We start from the raw sequence: 20915 nt of genomic DNA on the forward strand, positions 1-20915 counted from the left end.
TCAGGTCATACGTGTAACTGCACCTTCTATATTAAGCTTGTGCATGACGGCACTTCAGACCCGAATCAACAGCTTTTTGAGGATTAAACAGGTCTGGGCTCATTCTACACATTAGGTCATTGCTGGAACATGTAGGGGGAGGAAAATACATACTTTTAATATTTTTGAACTCCGCATAGTCCCTTTAAAGTCACAATGCAAAAGTATAAAAGTCAGTATACCCCGGTGCACGTACTACCCAAAGGAGATGCTTCCTGTGCTTGCGCCTGCTTATGTCTGCCCCATGAACTAATCTGCCAACTGGAATAAAAACAAGATCATTATTTCTATTTACAGCAATAATCGCTGCTGTCTTGTTGCATAATGCCGCGTTACAAGTGATTACATTCACGCCGTGTGTCCCTCCGATTCTGTGCGGTATATTTGATCCGTTTGTATTCAAATCGCGGGAGTGAGAGCTGGCAGTGAGTGACATCTCTTTTTTGTGTCATGATGAAACCTCGTCCTTAAAGTGACAGAAAGCGGCATTGAAATGGCAGGCGGAAATCCCTGTCTTTGTTTGCGCTCTTCTGTCCTCCCTATCTCCCCTCGCCGTCCCCTCTCCTCTGTCGTCAGTGCGATCCGAGCTGCAGGGGCGCATAGCTTTATTGTAATGTTCGCTCTCTTCTGTGATTCTCCCCCGCAGGAAACTGGATGCCTTCATTTACGACGCGGCCGTGCTCAACTACATGGCCCGGAAGGACGAGGGATGCAAGGTAAACCTGAAACATGCACAATAGGCTCGTCATAGAAGGGGGCGTGGCTTCACCGAGGGGGAAAATAGAATCTTTATTGCCATTTTCTGGTGGAATATGAACTTATTTATCACATAAATAAAGCAAAGTCTAAATCGGGCCCATATGGATATTTTCTCACAGCAGATTGTTCAGTAGAAGTGAAAGAACGGCAGTTGTAGCTAGCGCTAGCTAACCATTAGCATTTGCCCGATGCTAACATGTAGCATCAAGTTAGCATTCTCCATTAATTTATGTATTTATGGGGTGTTGAACCACTTTGCTCCTTCCTATGTCTTTGTAACTTTATTTAATAGAAAACTATATTCATAATTCAGCATTTGATAAAGTAGTAGATTTTTCTCCAAATTGTTTTCCCCCTTAACTGTTTTCAAACATGACCATATTTGGGCGATTCCAGAGATGCCCTCTGTATCTATCCTCCAGCTAAATCCGACCAAACCTGAGTTCCTGGGCGACTCTTACAAGACAAAGTGGTCCCTAATGGGGTTCAAAGTACTGGCTTTCATCACTTGAGTAAAAGTACAATAAAAGTACAATTAAGTGAAAGTATTGAAGTATTCACTCAGCAGTAGCAATATATTATGTACAGTATTATAAGAAGTACAGTATGCAACACACCCGGCCTTTCTGTATCCTGCTATTTTAGCCATTCCAAAGTAAATTATAGGCATTTATATGATATGATGTACATCTACCACTAGGGAGTACTATTTTTTGTGGTATCAGTATTTTTCTGGAGGTTATTTTGATTGACTCACCGCTCTGTCCTTGGCCGCTGGTTATAAGAGTTTATCCACTTTGGTTCTGGTGAAGGTTCCTGTTTGAGTGTCCTGAGTGTCACAACTCAGGACACTCAAAGCAGGATTCAGGAGAAATGCTCAGAATATAGAAATAGCTTAATAACATGGCTAAAAGCTCCAAAAAGTTGATTTTGCATAATATAGGACCTTTAAAGAGACTAGATGCAAGTTGGTCATTTTTAACTCACTACTGCCACCTTAGGTCTTAGGCGTAACTACAGTATCTATATTAAGCTCGTGCATGACGGCACTTCTGACCCAACAACTTTTTGGTGGTGAACAAGTCTGAGCTCATTCGACACATTAGGACATGGCTGGAACATGTAGGGGGATGAAAAAACTTAGTTTTAACATTTTGAAACTCTGTAAAGTCCCTCTAAACTCAACTTTCTTCTGACAAAAATAAACTAGGGTCCATCAGTTCCAGTGTAACTGCCCCCCGGTGGTCTGGAGCTAGTTAATGTTGTCACTTTCATTTGGTGCTGACTTATTTATAAGGCACTAAATGCTGTTCGGCTCTCCGCTCCAGCGCTGTGGCCGTGTGTAATATCAAGTACGGGAAGTGTATTCCCTGTTGCGCCCTTCGCAGCCTCCTCTGCAGTGATTATTAACAAACTAACTCTGGCCTGTTTAATTTTTCTCCGCAATAAAATGAAAGCAGTCGATCATTCGGGGATTCGAGAGACTGGAGGAGACAGTGGATAAACATTACTCACTCACATTGACAGTAAAACAAAAGTGTTGGCTTGTAAAGTGTGTGAGTCATTGAGTAAAGAAGTATCTTTTGCTTTGATTGAAGAAGTAGTTGTATTTGTTTCAAGCTTAAAGTGATTTGTCATGTAATGGCAAGTCAGATCAGTTGTTATATTGTGTTATTTACTTTACCTTTTAGGATTTAAAGCCAATATGAATCCTATTGCTCACCTTTAGAAGTTAAAGTCCAAGATACACACGTCGAGATACAAGCCAATAAAAGCACTACTCAAACATCATAACACCTTTCCCAATGGAGGCAAACGAAGGCTTGGGAGCGCCTTTTAATCTGGCCCAAAAAGCACTTCAGCCTGGCCAATATCTTGGATCAGTGCTGAGAATAACCATCACTGAAGCCTTAGCTGAAAGGCTTGGCTGAAAAGAGTGACCGATAACTCTGTTTTCTGCGTCTAAATAATTAACACTTTATAATAATGGTACATGAGTTCATGCATGATTTTCATGGACTAATGCATAAATTAATGCATGATTTTATGATACATTCATGCATTACTAAATCATAACTTCTCAGGAACAAACATGATCACATGTTGGTTCATGGACGACTCCATCCCTGAATTAAACGTCTACCTACTGTAATGACATTACATGAAAATCTTAATCATTCATCATTATCAGGAGGATCACATAAGAACATCATGAATTCACTAAAACAACAACGAAATGACAATAAAATAATCAATCATGATCAACATGAACATCATGACTCATTTGGCGGAAATCTACTGGCAAATTATGTCCCCTGAACTGAAGTGGTGCATTATCCTAAAGTTTTTAACCTGTTAAAGACCAGCTCTGGAGATCTTATTTGGTGATGCTGTACTTGTAATAATTTGTAATAAAAGATTTTAAATTGTTTTTTCCACACAAAAAATCCAAATGAGGAAAAAAATCCAGAAATCATTGCTTCTTCTTCAGGACTAAGGTCTTTCACAGGTTCAAAAGTTTAGGGTAATGCACCACTTTAGTTCAGGGACATAATTTGCCAGTAGATTTCCGCCAAATGAGTCATGATGTTCATGTATGATCCTCATGATCATGATTCATTCATTCATTCATTCATTCATTCATTCATTCATTCATTCATTCATCTTCTTCCACCTTTCTGTTGCCGGGTCGTGGGGGCAGCCGTTGAAGCTGACCAAATCACACTGCACCAACCTCTTATGGCTCCTCCTGCAGGTGGTGGATCCACAGAAGGAATCATGATTGGTTGATAATTTTATTGTCATTTCGTTGCCATTTTAGTGAATTCATGATGTTCATTCATGATCCTTATGATCATGATGAATTATTTAAATTTGGATGTCCATTCATTACAGTATTGAGACGTGTGATTCAGGGATGAAGTCGTCCATGAACCAATATGTGATCATGTGAAGAGAAGTCATGATTTAGTAATGAATGTATCATAAAATCATGCATTCATTTATGCATTAGTTCATGAAAATCAAGCATGAACCATATTATAAAATGTTACCAATAACTATTCCTATTTCCATCCATATTTGAAGTAAACGTCCGTAAGATTGCAAAATGAGGAGAGAAAGACATTGTAAACAATCTAGCGCCCTGACCTTCCTGATTAAAGACTGTCACTTTGAGCATCCTGTTTACCCATTTTTGAAGTGCTTGTCCAATAAAAAAGAAGTGGCTCATCCAATAAATAACCTGGTCGATGTAAATGTTTGTGCTCTTGAATTATGCCACAGTGCGTAAGATTTCTCTGAAGTGATACGTCCGATGCTTCACTGCTTGTTCTTTGCTTCGCGGCAGGTGATGACCATTGGCTCGGGAAAGGTGTTTGCCACGACTGGTTATGGCATCGCGCTGCACAAAAACTCGCGCTGGAAACGCCCGCTGGACTTGGCTCTGCTGCAGCTGGTGGGAGACGGTGAGACAAGAACGTTTACATTGACACGATTAAAAGCCTTGAACTTCCATCACAGGCTGTTTAGTAGTAAATTTATAAATAATTAGGGGACCCAAAAGCAGCCTTGGGGGACCCCCTTTTGAAGACTAGATTAGATAACATTTTCGATCATTATTATTGATGGCATTGATGGTAGTTTCCTGCCTTAACATCTTCATTTTCATGTCAGAATATAGAAAAGACAAAACTAACCCTGAATGATGCTTATTTTATGACATTTTGACAGCGAGGCAGAGATATTCTAGAAGTAGCTACAACATCTCTTTTCAAAGCCAGCTTTCCCTCGCATTTTTATTCACAAATATTGACATTTTACATCCACATGTGCTGCAGAAGCTCAGACAGATGATGCTCTAACCCAAATATGGTCATTTCCTTTCTGTGAAACAAATTAGCCGCTACAGTAGCTGCGGGACTTCCTTTGTAACTTTGACTTTAGCCTCTATCCTACACACCCATCCCAAATCGATATGCGAAGTCTCCTGCCTTTTTTCTACTAGACTGCAGTGTCTCGCCTTGATTAGATCCTGGCTAAGCACAGTTTCCCGCTCAATCTACATCGGGGTGTTGAACTCGTTTGGGTCAAGGGCTGAAATTCAGCCCCCACAGCGGGTCACGGGCCGCATATATTGTAAAGGACTGTGGCCTCATAAATAACAACAGCTTGCACTTATTGCACTTTATCAGCCTGTGTCACATCTGTGATCTCTTATTATGTCCTTATTATTATATTAACGCCCTCTGCTGGACACGTGTGGAACTCTTTACTTTTTTTTTTATTTAAAGGAACAGGCCACTGTTTTTCCAAACTGAGGCATGTTCTTGCCTGAGCTTAGACAAGTTGATACGTACCTGTCTGGTCTTTGTGCCCATGGAAGAGCTTGGCAGCTTCTAACTTCACCCCGTTTGGAGCTATAGGAATACACTGGGAGAGGCCAGATGCTAACAACATCTTTGGTCGTTTTGCGTGACTGAGCGCACACACAAAGACGAGACAGGTACGTATCAACTCGTCTAAGCTCAGGTAAGAACTTATCTCAGGATGTAAAAATGGTGGCCTGCTCCTTTAAGCTGCCCCCTTGTGGCTGGAGTGAGCAAACGTTTTATTTTGTTAGAAATCCATAACTTCGCACAGGAATGGGCTAGAGACTTTTTTTTTAAATGCTCAGGAATTCATGCTCCTCAAAAGGCCACAAAATGTCCTGAATGTGCTGTTATATAACCTTCAAACCTTGCTCCATATCCAGAAAGTGCTTCCCAATTGAGAAGTTGCATCAGGAGCCTTGAAAGCCGGGTCAAATACAGAGATATTTGGCCAAAACAACAAATTCAAGTCGTTTATTTGCTTCATGCAGGACGTGCAGGAACGTGGCTTCTTTTTCCTCAAAGTCAAACCTTTTGTAAATCGAACTGGACGCCTGATTTAGATTGTGCTGCAGAACTTACTGACCACTCCAAGTAACACAGTGGAAATTAAACCCCAGCCTCTTTGCCGCTGAACGTCTCTTTTAGCAAAGATATGAAGATACTTGCCCCAGAAAATGGCCCCCGCGTGATTACAATAGAACTTAATTAATGCGCTTAATCTAATGCAGAAAGCTCATAATGTGGATGCGGGGCGGAAGTTTATGTAGCGTAGTTAAAATGACAGAGTGGCATTTTGAGAGTAATGGACTAATTGTGCGTTTGAGTATCGGCCTGTGTGGAAGAGTTACGACCGGCCGCTCCTCTGGCAGCGGGACAGACCGGCCGCCTTACAAATCCACAGCTTTCGTTTATGGGTCAAATAAAACCACAGTTGTGAGGAGTTTGAATTAAATGCGCTAATAACCAATAATGAGAAATGACTCAGGAGGGACGACTGTGACTTTGGGCGACTTTTCTGTGAGGGATACTCTTGTACAAAGACGAAACCCGAAGCCATGGAGATACAGTACGTGTCAGGGTGTGATGATGGGTCCCTGGTGGCCCACTGCTCTCATGACAGGTTGTGCTATTTGAAGAACGGGTCAAATGCAGTTTGTCTCTCCAATATAGAACCACTGGCCCCCAAGATGATATTGCAAATGATTATGACACACATCAAATGCCTGTTTAAAGAGATAGTCTTGAAGTAAGTACAAATGCTTTCCCAGATTTCTGTAGCTAATCACTGTCAAGTATCCTCCCGCGTTGACCAATGACACAAGCTTTTCCTGTGAACCAGCCTGTCAGATCCAATCAGGAGGGGAGGGGGAGGAGCTTGATCGTTTACTTTAAAATTCTGTTCCTGCTCTCATCATTTTGCAAACTAAGAAGGGCTTTCTGGTCCAACAGGGGAGGAGTTTACTTTCACATTTCGCCCTGTGTCACCTCACTTTGCAAACTTACAGACTACCACTTTAAGTACTCAAAAATGCTGAAAATACAACAAATCCTTTTATGATTTCATAAAGGAGGCATTTGTACAAATTGTGCTTTACTTGAGAAAGAAAATCTTTAAAAAAAAAAAGTTCATATACTGTCTTAGTTAAATCTTACTAAAATATTGTTCTTTTAGTAAGACAGAAGGTTTGTTTACCTGCTTTACTAGTTTACTAGTTTAGAGAAGTCTGTAGGGGGCGTAAGCTCTCCTTACTGACTGGTAAATCCATGTAAGCTGCATAGGACACGTCACTTTCACCACCAGGTGACGCTTCTGAGGAAGATCTCAGGGAATGAGTGAAACTAGTAAAGCAGGTAAACAAGCCTTCTGTCTATGATCATAATTCTCATTTTGATGTATGTAATAGCATGCATGTAAATCATAAACAGGTGCCTGCACACAGCTGTATTTGCCTGGGTATGGAAAATTGAACACATGAATTCTTATTCTCTTGTTCTCTCGTTCCCACCATGTAATCTAATTTTCTTCTGATGTAAATGCCTCGAAAGAACTTGGCTACTCAGGAATAGATTTCTTATTTTTTTCATGTGCAAACTTCTTCTTGGTCGTGGATACAGTCCTCACGTATTACTGTGAATTGTGAATGTTTATTATGTGGAATGTGGGGTAGGCGCTCATAAGCTTCTTGCTTCAGCCTACTCCTTTTGAGCATCTGTGACTGTTTAATGTGTATTTGTAAATCAGGAAAATGTAGTTGCTCAAATAAATTAAACTAAACTAAACTAAACTTTTTAAAAGAACAGTCTTCAATAGAGAAAGAAATCAGTCCAGAACCATACAAACTTGCTTAGCCCTGCTTTAAGTCAGTGACTGTCAACAAGCCTTTCCCAGACTTACAATATTTATCTTCTGCAGTATAAAAGTGCAGAAACAGCTGAATCTGTAAAAAACATCATAAAAACACTTTGTTGTGGTCACAGTTTCAGCTTTATAGGTTTACGTAATGTTTATTAAATATTAATTTGTGTGGAAAATGGAACCCTAGGACTATAGTGGGTCCCAGTTAAGAACCGCTGCTTTAAGTTGTATCATGTTGATCATTTATCAGCACAAAACCAAAAGGCAGCACACTTTTTATTCCAGCAAGACAGATTTCGATAGACTTTTTTTTTTTTTTACAAATCTCTTCCCGGGTCTCGTTTTATTGGCACATAGCCACACAGTCTATGGAAAAAGATCATCTTGAAATGATCCCCCTAGTTTGAATTTAGATTCTTGTATTTTTCGCTGGGGAGGCAGTTATTCAGTGGCTAACCTACAGGCTGGTGGTTCAACTCCCAGTCTTTTCTCTGTACACTGCCATTGTTGGAAAATGCACATGAACACTCGCTCAACTGGGGAAAAACACTGAGGAACTCGGGTCAAAACGAGCTTCCCAACTTCTACACCTGACTGCAGAGATCAGCTGATTTGTTCTTTTATCCTCTAATGTGAGTTTTTTAGTTAAACACTGCTCCTTTCTTGAGTTTAGTGTGAACTGTTGTCCTTCGGAGTAACATATTTCGGCGATTTTACATATCAAGCAAAAAGACAATTTACATGATATTTTATGACATTAACAAACCAAAGTTTAGCTTTTCAGATGCAAACGCTAAATTTAAATGGTGAGCTCAGTCAAACACTAATCAGTGATAAAAGACTTTTATTTGATGACATCAAAATCCCCACTTTCCGATATAAAAAGCACAACAAAGTGACAATAAACGAGGAAAACAAGCTCCCCAGTCCACATGAACGCAGAAATACTGTCCGGTAATTTGTGACTTTCACCCTTTACGTTTTTTTCGGACCGACAAAAACTGGCCTTTTGACTAACCCGGGCACATTTACATCGTCATGTTTATTAATGCACATCGTCCACTTAAAACAAATGAATGTGTGCGTGAACAGGTGATGGTTAAAAAGCTTTTCGAGTTCCCAACAGGAAAATAAATAACGCTCACCATGTAATTCAGAAATGGATGCAGCATTTACCATAAAAAGCGTTTACAGAGCAATGCTTTAAAGATAATGCTCGGTATATTTGCAGATATGATGTCGGGAACATTGTCCTTCCCATAATAATCTGCACACATTTATTATGCACGTTATTTGCATGTAAATGGAAAAGTGCATTGCGGTGAAAAGACCCGCTGGGCTCATACAGACAGACTCTTTCACGCTGAGGAGAAGGGACAGCTGTGTTTTAGACAATAACACAAATGTTCCACTGTCTCCAACATGGCCGCCGCTGCCAGACATGCTAATTCACCACTCACTGCAGATGCATTATGGGTAATTGTTCTTCATAATGCGGCTTTTGTTAGCACATTCCCTCTGTCTTTTTTCTTTTTTTTCTTTCTTTCTTTTTTCCTATTAACACAATTGGTCACTGGAAATAGCGCTCTTAAGGGGATAGCAATTTAGCGCAGTTAGCAATTACCTCGGGTGCCAGGCGGAGAAAGCCTGAGCGCGGCGGAGACGTCGGGTCCCGGGGGCTGGTGACAGCGAGCGGGGTACGGCTCTAAATACAGTTAAATGTGAGTGGCTCTGGAGGCTGTGGGAAGCGTGGCCGGTACGAGCGTTGATGTCTAAATCCGGTCCCACTGCAGCTCCGGTCTGACCTTCACTCTCACTGGTGGGTAAGGACTCAAATATATTTTATTAATAGGAGCCTTGTCAAGTGTGGAATAGAAATGTGCTGAGGAAAACCTGAAGGAAGCGCTGGATTGGGATATTGAATATTTTTGGACGGCTTTGGTGGCACTGTGGCTGTATGAATGTAAAGGCCCTGAGTTCGATTGCAAAGCTGTGTGGAGCTTAGTTTGCATGTCGCTACCTGGATTTAGCTAACTGCTCTGATCCGGGGCGGCTGCGGCTGATCAGGCCCAGGTTCAGCAACACTATGAGCCCAAAGAATGAGCCGACGACCTGAACATCCTGAAGGTTATTCCGTCAGTGGATTCCTTCTTCCCTGATGGCACGGGCATATTTCAAGATGACGCCAAGACCGACTGGGCTCACCTTGTGAAAGAGCGGTTCAGGGAGAAGAAGAAGAAGAAGTTCCCCTGGGGGAGACTGTCAGAGGCGCTTTCGCGACTACACACGTCTGCGCCAACGGACCCTCTGACCACCACCATACATTCACTCACACATCATTCATCCTGGCCTATTGTGCATATTTTTAGTGGTAGGGGAAACCGGAGTGACGGGAGGAAACCTACACAGACACGGGGAGAACATGCAAACTCCACACAGCTAGGCCCGTCCAGGTGGGAATCGAACCCGGACCTTCTAGCTGTGAAGCGAGAGCACTAACCGCTGCGCTACCGTGAGCAGGGAGCAGGAGATGGATCGGCCGGCGCAGAGTCCAGATCTAAACCTTACTGAGAATCTTTGGGAGGCACAGTGGTCACTCTGTCCCATCGTCAATACAAGATCTTGGTGAAAAACGAAGGCGGTGCGACGAATGTGCCGTAATCGAAGCTAAAGGCGCTACAACCAAATATCAGAGTGTGTTTTTGTAGAGTGTATAATCATGTCTGTGAGGGCTCCAGGTCTTCCTGTGGACACAAGCAACTCAAACATGCACAATAAATTAATCCATCAGATAATCCCGAACAAACATAGCTCAGGGTCTGACGATGGCTCCCTGTGGACAAACTGACAATACTGAGACAAATAAATATTTCTAAGTGTTGATAAACTGCCGCTTGTGCTTTTTATTTATTTGATCCTCACATAAACAAAGAGGGTGAAGTGTCTGAAGGGCTTACGTCACCAGAGGAGAGTTGCTGAGATGTTGCAGAGACTGCCCCGTGTGTGGTCTCCGTATGGTCTCCCAGATCTCAATCAGTTATGGCAACGTTGATCATTTGTTGTCATCAACCTGTGAGGTGTTTCTGTGACGTCCCTGCAAAGTCCCGGAGACGTCATGGGGACTGGGAAAAAGTCTCCGTACAGTTTCCGTTTACCCCAAACCTGTTTGTTTTCACCGAGACTCGCATTATCTCCAGATGACGTTTCGGGGACATCTCCAGGGCCAAATAGTCTCCAACTGGTCTCCAGGCGAGGGAGATTGAGCCTTAAAACAAAGACACAGCAAAGGCAAGCACAAGCCACAGCTGGATTCAAACCAGTGTGTTTATTAAAGGGATATTTCAGGATTTTTGACATAGGGCCTCATTTCCTAGTTATCCAGAGTGTTGCTGATTTGTTTATTCGTGGCGCTAGGCTAGTGCAAGACTAGCACATTTCTATGGTATCAGCTAGCCTGCATTAAAAACAGTGTGACCCGCTCCACAGAGCACCTGAGGCAAATCACTTATAACACCAGACTAACCATATAAATGTCTGTCTCGATAATAATTTTTGGAATATAACTGACCTGCATCACATGAATGATCGCATTTTGAGGGACTATTTTCTAGCAGATCACTCCACCGCTGCGTAGCTTATACAACCACGAAGCTGATGCTGCTCAAATATAAGGTCTTTTAAATGCAAAATGGTTCAAATTACTCTACACAAACATTTATATGGTTAGTCTGGTGTTATAAGTGATTTGCCTCAGGTGCACTGTGGAGTGGGTCAGACTGTTTTTAATGCAGGCTAGCTGATACCATAGAAATGCACTAGCCTTGCATTAGCCTAGCGCCACGAAACTCTTCAAACAGAAGAACTGCAAGAATTACAAAAAAAATATCTGCAGAAATCAACACACTCTGGATAACTAGGAAATGAGGCTCTATGTCAAAAATCCTGAAATATCCCTTTAAGTTTAAGTTTTATAGTCTTTAAACAAAAATGTAAATTTGGTCAAGATTTAGTCAAATAATTTTCTTCTGTTTTAGTCGAGTTTTAGTCAACTAAAATTGCATATAATATTTAATCAATGTCCTCTGCTTTATGGAGCTTCTCCCACATGAACAAAGTTTCTTTGGCAGTGGATTAAAAATGATCTAAGGCTCTTTCAAACTGTCATTGGGAGTTTTGGTGATTTTAGTCTCTGCTTTTCATTTTTATTTAGTCTTATCTTAGTCGACGAAACATTTTACACAGTTTTAGTCTCATTTTAATCAGCAAAAATATTACTTTGACTAAAATTATGACAAAATACTTTAGTCGACAAAATTAAGACTGATTCGAACCCCTTTGGAATCGATGAATGGACTCTCTAACCACTGAGCCACTGCCAGCTGTCAGTCCCTGCTGCTGATTTACCCCCAAGTGGAGCCTCAGCTGGGGGAGCAGCGTACAGTCGCTCACAGCCCCGTCCCCTGTGGCGACCCCTCACTTCTGACACAAAAACCTCAGAGAAATGTCCCTCAGCTCAAAGGCCACTTTTACCTCCGCTGATCCTTTGCACCTGAGCTTCCTCTGACGGCCGCTCAACACACTGACAACCACAAACTGCTGGAAAACAAGGCCAGCCGATGCAGAAAAAACAAAATTAATGATGAAAAAGAAGCGTGGAGACAAACTGCTTTTAGCACCAGGCAGAACAAAGTGCAGCGGTGGGACGTCCTCGGGAGGAATGCTCCAAAACAGCCGCTTTATTTAGTCTTCAGAGAACTGCATGTTGGCTTTATTTGGGGGCAGAAAATTGAGGCCAGTGTTTTTTGTTTGTTTTTTGTTTTAGTCTTACCGCAGGGTCTAACAAGCAGGCCAGGTTCAAACAAGAGCGGATAAATGAAAAGGATACAAACCTTCACTGCTGATAAAAAAGAGCAGAACAGAATCAAAGCCAGGGAGATGAAGATGTTTCATTAGCAATAAGGCGCATTTAATACTTTTTAATGCCATTTTAATGCGATGTTTTTATGCCACAAATGCAAGGATCTCATAGCAGAGAAATGAGATGTAATTTTGAGATTCAAAAGTAAATCAGATACAACGGACAAATCGGTAACACTTTATAACACCTGAACCTCTTTAACCCAACCTGAACAAAGTGTTTGTCAAACTAACAACACAAATGAGATGAAAACGGCCCAAAAGAGAAACAGAAAAGTGACAAAAATCTGTGAAAAAGTGATAAAAATGTGTGATGAAACGCAACATAAAAGCCGAAAAAGAGCAACAGAAAAATGACAAAAATGTGATGGAAAAATTGATGAAAGTTTGAGAAAAATGTCACAAAAAAGTAGAAAGAAAAGAAAAGTAAAAAAACACGAGGAAAAAGATCCATTTATAGTCCAGATCACAATGTTTAGATTCTTACTAAAACATAGATATTCAACAATCCCTTAGTAATAGGTGTGAAAATCCTGAATTTATGTGAATAAAATGTCAGAGTAAATTATTAATTAGTCTAAGTCTACAAAAAAACAAGCCCTTGTTGTTTGTTTCTGCTGCAGCAAGACTGATGTGGACAGATGTTTCAGTAGAAGCTCATGAGGTTTATCTGTCATGGTCCAGCAAGGAACTGGGACACACATGACCCTACCTCAGATAATATATATGGATATTCTAACCTTTATAAGCATCAACTGTGTGATTTAAAAATCAAGTTTAAAAGTTTGAAAGTTTACTTAGAATGTTCATTTCATTTTTTACCACATACTTTACTTTCTGAATTTTCCTCTTACAGCAGAAGTCTGAAGTTCTGTCAAAAGCAGGGGTGCCCAAACTTTTGTCTCTGAGGGGCCAAAATGAAAAAGTGCCTGTGAGTCGCGGGCCCAACACGGCGATGTCAAGCACAAAACACATATAACTGCAAATAATAATAGTTACTTTATTTTATTTACTTTTTAGTTTTTCGATAGCCAACATTTGCATTTAATTCTGTCCATGCAAAAAACAAGCTATATTAAAACAAATGGTAACTGTGGCAAAAGCCTAGTTTTGTAGCACTATAGTGCAAAATGTAAAAAAAATAAAAAAAAATAAACACCTGTATCTGCAGCATTTACAGTGACTTTACCTCATTCATTCGTTAACTCAAAGAAAATGTCACATTAGATAATTTCAGCATCAATTCTTTTAACATGTACCTTTGTTGATGTCAACAACCTTGGCAATAAAAGTTGGAAAACTGTGAAAGTTGATGCTACAACGCTCTGTGATTGATAATACCCAGACACCACAACAGTGTTTCTTAACTCTGTGATAGGAGAGAAACAGCGCCCCCAATTTGACGTTGGTGGTCAAAAAGTGTACTGCATCCATATTTACCATTGAGAATGAATGGAAGAGAGTTAGTATTAACCACATGCAGCGCAAAAGTAGGTCACTCTCTGGCGGGCCAACAGAATTGTTTCAGCGGGCCAAATTTGGCCCCACTTTGGGCACCCCTGGTCTAAAGCAAAAGCTCCATGACTTCCTTCTTCACTGAGAGCTATGAGGCCTCAGCCTTTTTATAGGAAACAAAGAGCTCACTGTATTTAGTGTCATGTTTCTGTCACTCATGGTGTCTGACCTAAAGTCTAATCTGAAGAAAGTCAATTCACATGTACACTAAGAAGGTTGGAAGGGCGCCCCCTTGTGTCCCTTTGCGTCCAAATACCAGGACCATAACTGGAGCCATATGTGGCTCTTTAGAGTAGAATGTGTTTACTACTTCTGTTAATGCCTAACTCATCATCAATAGCTCTTCACACAAAGCCATTTGTGGAGACGACATCATGAAGCTCATTGTCAAAAGTACAAAGCAGTGATATAAACAAAAGGAGGCTTTTGTGAAGAATCCATTTCAGCCTTAATTTTTGTAAATAAATGAATGCCTTCAGTGAGAACCTACAATGTAAAAACAATCTATAAAAAGTGTTTCCAAACGTAATTCTGTTTGTGCCGAGGGTTGAGAGAAACACAAGTTCAGTTTCTCTGTGAATTGACAATGAACTATAACATGTATCTTTTATCAAACTCTAAAGAACTGTAGTGAGTCCAAGTATTGAAAAAAACATCAATTGATTGTGTTGTGGTGAGCTGCAGGAGAAGCTACAGAATACTATCTTGATTTATTTCTGTTTTTGAAGTCCGAAACTCCCCGTCCGTCCTATTTCTCCAAAACACATCTTCAAAGAAATAAACTTTTTCTTCCCGCTCCATCTCTCTCTCTGGCTCTCTGTCCTCTCGGCCTCTGCCTCCCCTCAGTCATTATTTGTGCTTTTAGAAGCGCTCCGGAGCCGCCAACAAAACAATTTGATCCGAGATGGAGCAGACTCGGTGAAAGCGCTCCCGCATTACCTCTGCCACTCAAAACGTCGCTTCAATTTCGCCCCCAAATCGTCCCGGCCGCCCGTTCAACAAGTCCAGCGGCTCCTGTCACAGCAAACTTCAGCAAACACGCCGCCCGTAACATAGTCATTTTGGAAAACATGGTCGGACGGATGGGATTCTGACATTACAACTTACCCATATATATATTTGTGCATTTGATTTGTCGCTGAAATGTATGGTTTGTGCAAAGAGGGGGAGGTTTGGACTGGCTCATCTCTTAACCGGGATTTCTCCTCAGCAGTTTCCTTTATAAAGCACTAAACACATCTAAACTTTCCCTCAGAGCCTCCATGTTGGTCTAGCTAACGTTGCCGTGACAACGAGGCCATGCTTTCAGTTCACATCTGTGTCATGCCGCAGCTTTTCTCTTTCATACTTTATAAATGGATAAACTAACATTATTTGGGTCAGAGAAATGCTTTGATAGCATAATATATAACAATGGCTTACACTTGGCTTCAGGGTTTCCGTTAGCCGGCTGTAGCCGGCTTTTGGCCGGTTTGCAAAGCAAATGGCCGGTAAAAATTATGTCCATTGGCCAAATTGGCCGACAGTAAAAAAGAGAGAATATAGAAAAATATATCAAACATGTCACCTAAGTCAGTGACTAACATAACAACATGTTTTCGAGACAGGCCTAAATATTAAAAAAGGTTCAATATTTCTATCAAAAAAGTTTTGATTTACGCCTTTAGCCCGTTTTACAAAGCGCAGTGGAAGCGCCATCATCGCTGTCTGGATATGTAACGCTTTTTCTTCGTGCTTCGTCACATTTTCCAAGAAAACGGCAGGTGCATTTACTTTTATATAAGTGTGTTAAGAACTCAGCAGCTGATATGTTTGATTAGGATATTCTTGAAACGCGCATGTGTTCAGTCAGACTGACGCGCTGTCCCGCAGCAGCTCCTCCCGGGAGAGTGACCGGGTTTGGAGGCGCTTCCCTCGGTCAGTCTGCGCAGACGCCTCGGCTCAGTTACCGGTGTTCGGAGCCGCTCTAAAGCGCAGCAGAGCTGGGTCCGTTTTGAATCGCTCGAGACTGACTTTTGTGACTTTAGTGCTGTCGATTTGTCTCTCCACAATATTTCAGTGGTGAGGGACTTATTCAATATTTTGAAGCCAGGTAAAAGCGCGGAAGGGCATCTACAGCCCCGCCCTCGCTGAGCAGCTGGTCAGACCTGGATAAGGACAGCATGAGGGTCGTAGATATCGGCTACTTTCTGTCTGAGTTGAAGTGCATATGAGTGGTGTATATCAGCGCGACACCTGCTGCTCCACCGTCTCCACGCGCACAACTTCATGTTTGGATTTTCGCTGTTGCTACATTTTTCTCACGTCAGTCTTTAATTAGAAATAGCCGTGTTTTGGGACCAACTAAAGCACTTGTGTAGCTCTGTCTAAATGTAGATTGTTGTTGATAATAAGCCACGTTCATTATGTATATATTTTTAAATGGCCGGTAATTCTTGCGAATGGCCGACATTTTACGACCAAGCCGGCCAAAGTGGCCGACAAAAAAAAAGGTCTAGCGGAACCTCTGCTTGGCTTACAACCGGGAGGAATGTGGTCTAATGTACATGTTTTTAGTGGTGGGGCAAACCCATGCAGTCACAGGGAGAACATGCAAACTCCACAAAGAAATTCCTCGTCCGGCCGGGGATCGAACCCGAAACCTTCTAGCTGTAAAAAGCACAAGCATGGTTAGATATTACTCTATCTTAAATGCGGACATAAGGATCAAATTAAAAGGAGCTTTGAATTGATGTTACCCTGATTTACTCTTCACTACTCTTCTGACTAAAAACTAGAATCACCTGAGGACCTCGGAGTTTGCAGAATTAACCTAAAGGTAGAAAACGGGGCAATTTAACCTTCCATATTACCTACATGGCAGATTTGCTTGGGAATAGGAACTCCAAGTAATCTTAACTTTTTTTGTATCTCAGGTCCATCATGTGAAGGGGCTAAAACCAAGAAATTAAGGATCAGGAACTGACTTGGTTTAGTTTGATGTTTTTTGCTGCCCTGCTCTGGGCGAAATGCCGAACCTTCAGCAACTCCCAGATTCCTCATAATCTGTTCACTAAAATATAAGACTAACCTTGAAGAAAGAGTTGTTTTTGCATTTCGATTTTGACGTAACACTGGGCCGGAATGCTCTCCGGGACAGCATAATGTAAGTAATGTGAAAGGAGGATGAGAATTCTGGATGCCCTTCAAACCTGTGTGAAAGAGCAGACACCACACTGCAAAAAGTGGATTCTAAGCAAGTAAAAAATGTCTTACTTTAAGAAATAAGTTCTTATTTTTTCCCTAAAAAGTAATAATGTCTGTTTAAGTTTTATTGAGAAAAAAAATCTTATTTTAGGAAATAAAATCTAGCCATTTCTTGTTCAGATATATTTGCTAAAAACATGCTAATATTTCTTGTAACAAGAACGAAAAACTTTTTGAATCTTCTTCAGCTTTAGACAAAGAATATTTTCACCGCTCAAAGGTCCCGGGTTCGATTCCCACCAGGACGGGGCCTTTCTGTGTGGAGCATGTTCTCCCCGTGTCTGTGTACGTTTCCCCTACCACTAAAAACATGTACAATAGGTGAATCCTCCGGCCAGGTGATTCTGACCATCAGCCTGGCTCCACATCGTGGAGATGGGTCTCCGGGCACGGGCAATATTTTCCTTAAATATTAGTATTTATTAAGAACATTTTTCTCAAAAATGTGTGTAATTTAGAAAATTTTGCTTAAATCAAGCAACATTTAAGTAAAATACCCCACAATTTTTCACTAAAAAAGAATGATTTCCTTTAATTATTCCATTTTCTGAGGACATTTTGCTTAATTCTAGCTATTTATTTGCTTAAATTTAGTGTGTCTTTCTTGTTTTATATATATTCTAGAAATAAGAACTCTTAGCAAGAAAAAAATGCTTCCCCATTGGCAGAATTTTTTCCTTAAAACAAGACAAAATGTCTAATTTTAAGATTGTTTTCCTTGTTTTTAGCAGGGTGCTTTTTGCAGTGCAGGAAGAGGGAGGTAAGAAAAAAATGCTCTAAAAATGAAGCGGAGATGATGAAAGAGTGAAAAAGAGACTGAAACTGCATCACGGCGGAATTCGAAGGACAGGATACAGTTTGTGGGATTGGAAGTCACATTCTTAGCATGAAAATTGCACTCACATGATTCACTGAGAACAGGTCAGCACATTATTTGAACTAAGATTTCCCATGAGAGCCTCCCTTCAGATAATTACAGGTGACGCATACTGAGGTTGTCAATTTTTTTTCCTTGATGGGCAGATTCCAAGACAACAAAGCCACAATTCATTGGGCTCCAATTGTTAATGAGTGGTTCAGGGAGCCAGGAAGTACAGCATATCACCACAGAAAGAAAGTAATGCCTTCTGTTGTTTTTCCAAAGACTTATTCATGCACTGTCTTAGTCAAGGACACAGTAAATGAAAGAGCAAGAATGGAAGCCTTTGTACAAATCCATGTCTTTGTGACAATACGACATTCAAAGACAATCTCCCAGAAACCCAGAAATCGGGAAGCTCAAATCCCTTATTTATATGATCAAATAAAGGATCCCGGCTTCTCGTATTGACCGTAAATAATATGAGCACAACACGGCATAAACATGTGACCATTGTGGATTGTTTTGGTTTGTTTTGAATGCCAGCTTTGGGCTAAATATTTTGCTCATCCACAACATCCTGAGGCAGACGACAGCGGCGGCAGATTGTGGGTAATTCGTGACCTTTACTCGTCCTGGGTCTGTCTTTGCCACCGATCTGGACCAGGGAGCTCTGGGGGAAGCTTAAAGCCGGGACTGGAGGGAGAGAGAGAGAGAGGTGCTGATGGAGTTCACCCAGAGCCTCCTGGTTTAGTTTTTTTTCAAGGTTTTCCATCGTGGACGCACCTGTTTCGACAGTTCCGATAGAAAAAAACAGCTGCATCAGGCCCAGGGGCCAAGTTTAACCCTCCAGCATAAAACCTTTGGCCCTCAGGAGGAAGAAGAAATATTAATTCATTAGTCAGACTCTAAAATGTAGAAAATACTGTCAATATTTTCACATTTTCTCGGCAAATACACATGAGGTCATATAAAATTTTTAAAAGAGGTGCTTTACTTTGGCCTACAATTGTGAGTTTTGGGCTTTGGCGTTTTTAGCCTGGCTATCAACAGATAAAACATGACAGATTATTTAGTCTTTGAACCACCAATTCATTTTCTCGTAGGAAAGGTGTGGTTAACGATCGTCCATAGTCGTATCTTGTGCACTATGAATGTCTGTCATGCGTCTGCACGTGGCCACAGCCAATCGTATCACCGTGTCCGATGACGTACCCGCTGTAAACTTTCAAGCTAATAATAATACATTTTATTTGTTGGTGCCTTTCTTAGCACTCAAGGTCACCTTACAGTAAAAAGCAGATAAAAGGTAACTAAAACTTTAGCAGGAGTAGGCAGCTCTGAACAGGTGTGTTTTAATGTAAGACTTAAAAAGATCAATAGAGTCCAGTGAGCGGATGTGTTGTGGGAGTGAGTTCCAGAGCCTGGGAGCTGAGCGGCTGACGGCCCGAGCACCCATGGTGGTCAGTTTGAAGGATGGGGTGGCCAACAGGGCGGCAGATGAGGAACGGAGTGAGCGTGCTAGGGTGTATGGGAGAATCAGGTCGGAGAAGTAAGTGGGAGCCAGGTTATGGAGAGTTTTGAAGGTTAGCAGGAGGAGCTTGTACTCTATTCGCTGTGTGACCGGTAACCAGTGGACTTGCTGGACAGGTGTGATCGGAGGAACGTGTGCGGGTGATGATTCTAGCAGCAGAGTTCTGGATATGTTGTAAACGGCGGATGTGTTTCGGTGGCAAAAAAAAGTTATAGGAGGGAGTTGCAATAGTCCAGACGAGAAGGAACGAGTGCATTGATAAGGACTTCAGTGCTGTGTGAGGGAGGGGCGGAGTCTGGAGATGTTTCGAAGATGGAAAAGGCTGTGCGTGAAATATTGTTGATGTGGTGGTGAATGAAAGTGTACAGCTAAACTATTTAAACACGGTCTAAAGCTTGATCGAAAGACGACGTCGCGTCTGCTGCTGTCATGTTGGACCCTAAACAAACTACAAGCTTCCGTCAGGTCGAATAGCGCGTCATCGTCTCGCCGTCTCTCCTCATTCTGTGATTGGTCCCAAATTTCGGCCATGGTCCCCAGGCTGCTGTGAAGCTCCAAATGATTCGGGCGTGGGGATTCCAAGGCTATGGTGTTTTGGCATTTTGACACAGACTTGCCGACCCCTGCTTTAAACTATCGGAAATAGTTCCACATAAACCAGCATTCTTCTTCTTTCCATCTAAAATATTTACTACTTTTAGTGTCTTCATGGTTAAAATAAAAAACTCAGTCTCCTCTTGACTCCAGATATAACCCTCTGTGGACATGCAGCTTTCCCAGTTACTGTTGGAGAATCCCAGACGGAGAAAGGAAGTGCACATATTGCAATCAAAATGAACAACATGTTAAAAGCAAGTGAAAAATCTGACGACTCTGAAGCTCTTGTGTTATTACCCGTATGTCTGCAGTGGCCTGTATTTGTGGAACACATTTCTGAAAAACATGACAAAACCTTGAAGACAATTGCTTTCAGTCACTCAGAGCAGACTTTGCGTCCTCCTCCTCTTGCCTCTTGTCCAAACCTCCTCTCGCTAAAGCATTAAAAAGCGTACAGAAGCCCAGATTTGAAACTCGGAGAGGAAGTGTAGGGTAGACTTTGATAAGGTTATGAGAAAGGGCCCAGATTTTGAGAGGAGAAAGCTGTCCTTTGAAAGGGGTTGAGAAATGTCCTGGCATTTGAGCGAAGACACCGGGGGCAGAATCAATAAAAGAGCGACACACATCCGGGACAGGGGGATGCTAATGGGACAGGCTCCCCACATAAATGCATTAATCCCACAGAATCAGGACAGAGACAGGACAGATGCTGCTCGGTTG

At 41.6% G+C, this 20915-nt stretch overlaps 1 protein-coding gene across 3 annotated transcripts in view; it reads left to right on the plus strand.

The window, feature by feature from the left end:
- grin2da (glutamate receptor, ionotropic, N-methyl D-aspartate 2D, a) overlaps positions 1-20915 on the plus strand; it is a 492433-nt gene that overhangs the window by 441849 nt on the left and 29669 nt on the right. For all 3 annotated transcript variants that reach the window (XM_079570853.1, XM_079570852.1, XM_079570854.1), the window contains 2 exons: positions 686-755; positions 4148-4265. In XM_079570853.1, the coding sequence (XP_079426979.1) occupies positions 686-755; positions 4148-4265 (188 nt within the window). The remainder of the gene's footprint in view (positions 1-685; positions 756-4147; positions 4266-20915) is intronic.

This window comes from Gobius niger, assembly GCF_951799975.1.
Source record: "Gobius niger genome assembly, chromosome: 14".
Taxonomy (NCBI): Eukaryota; Metazoa; Chordata; class Actinopteri; order Gobiiformes; family Gobiidae; genus Gobius; species Gobius niger.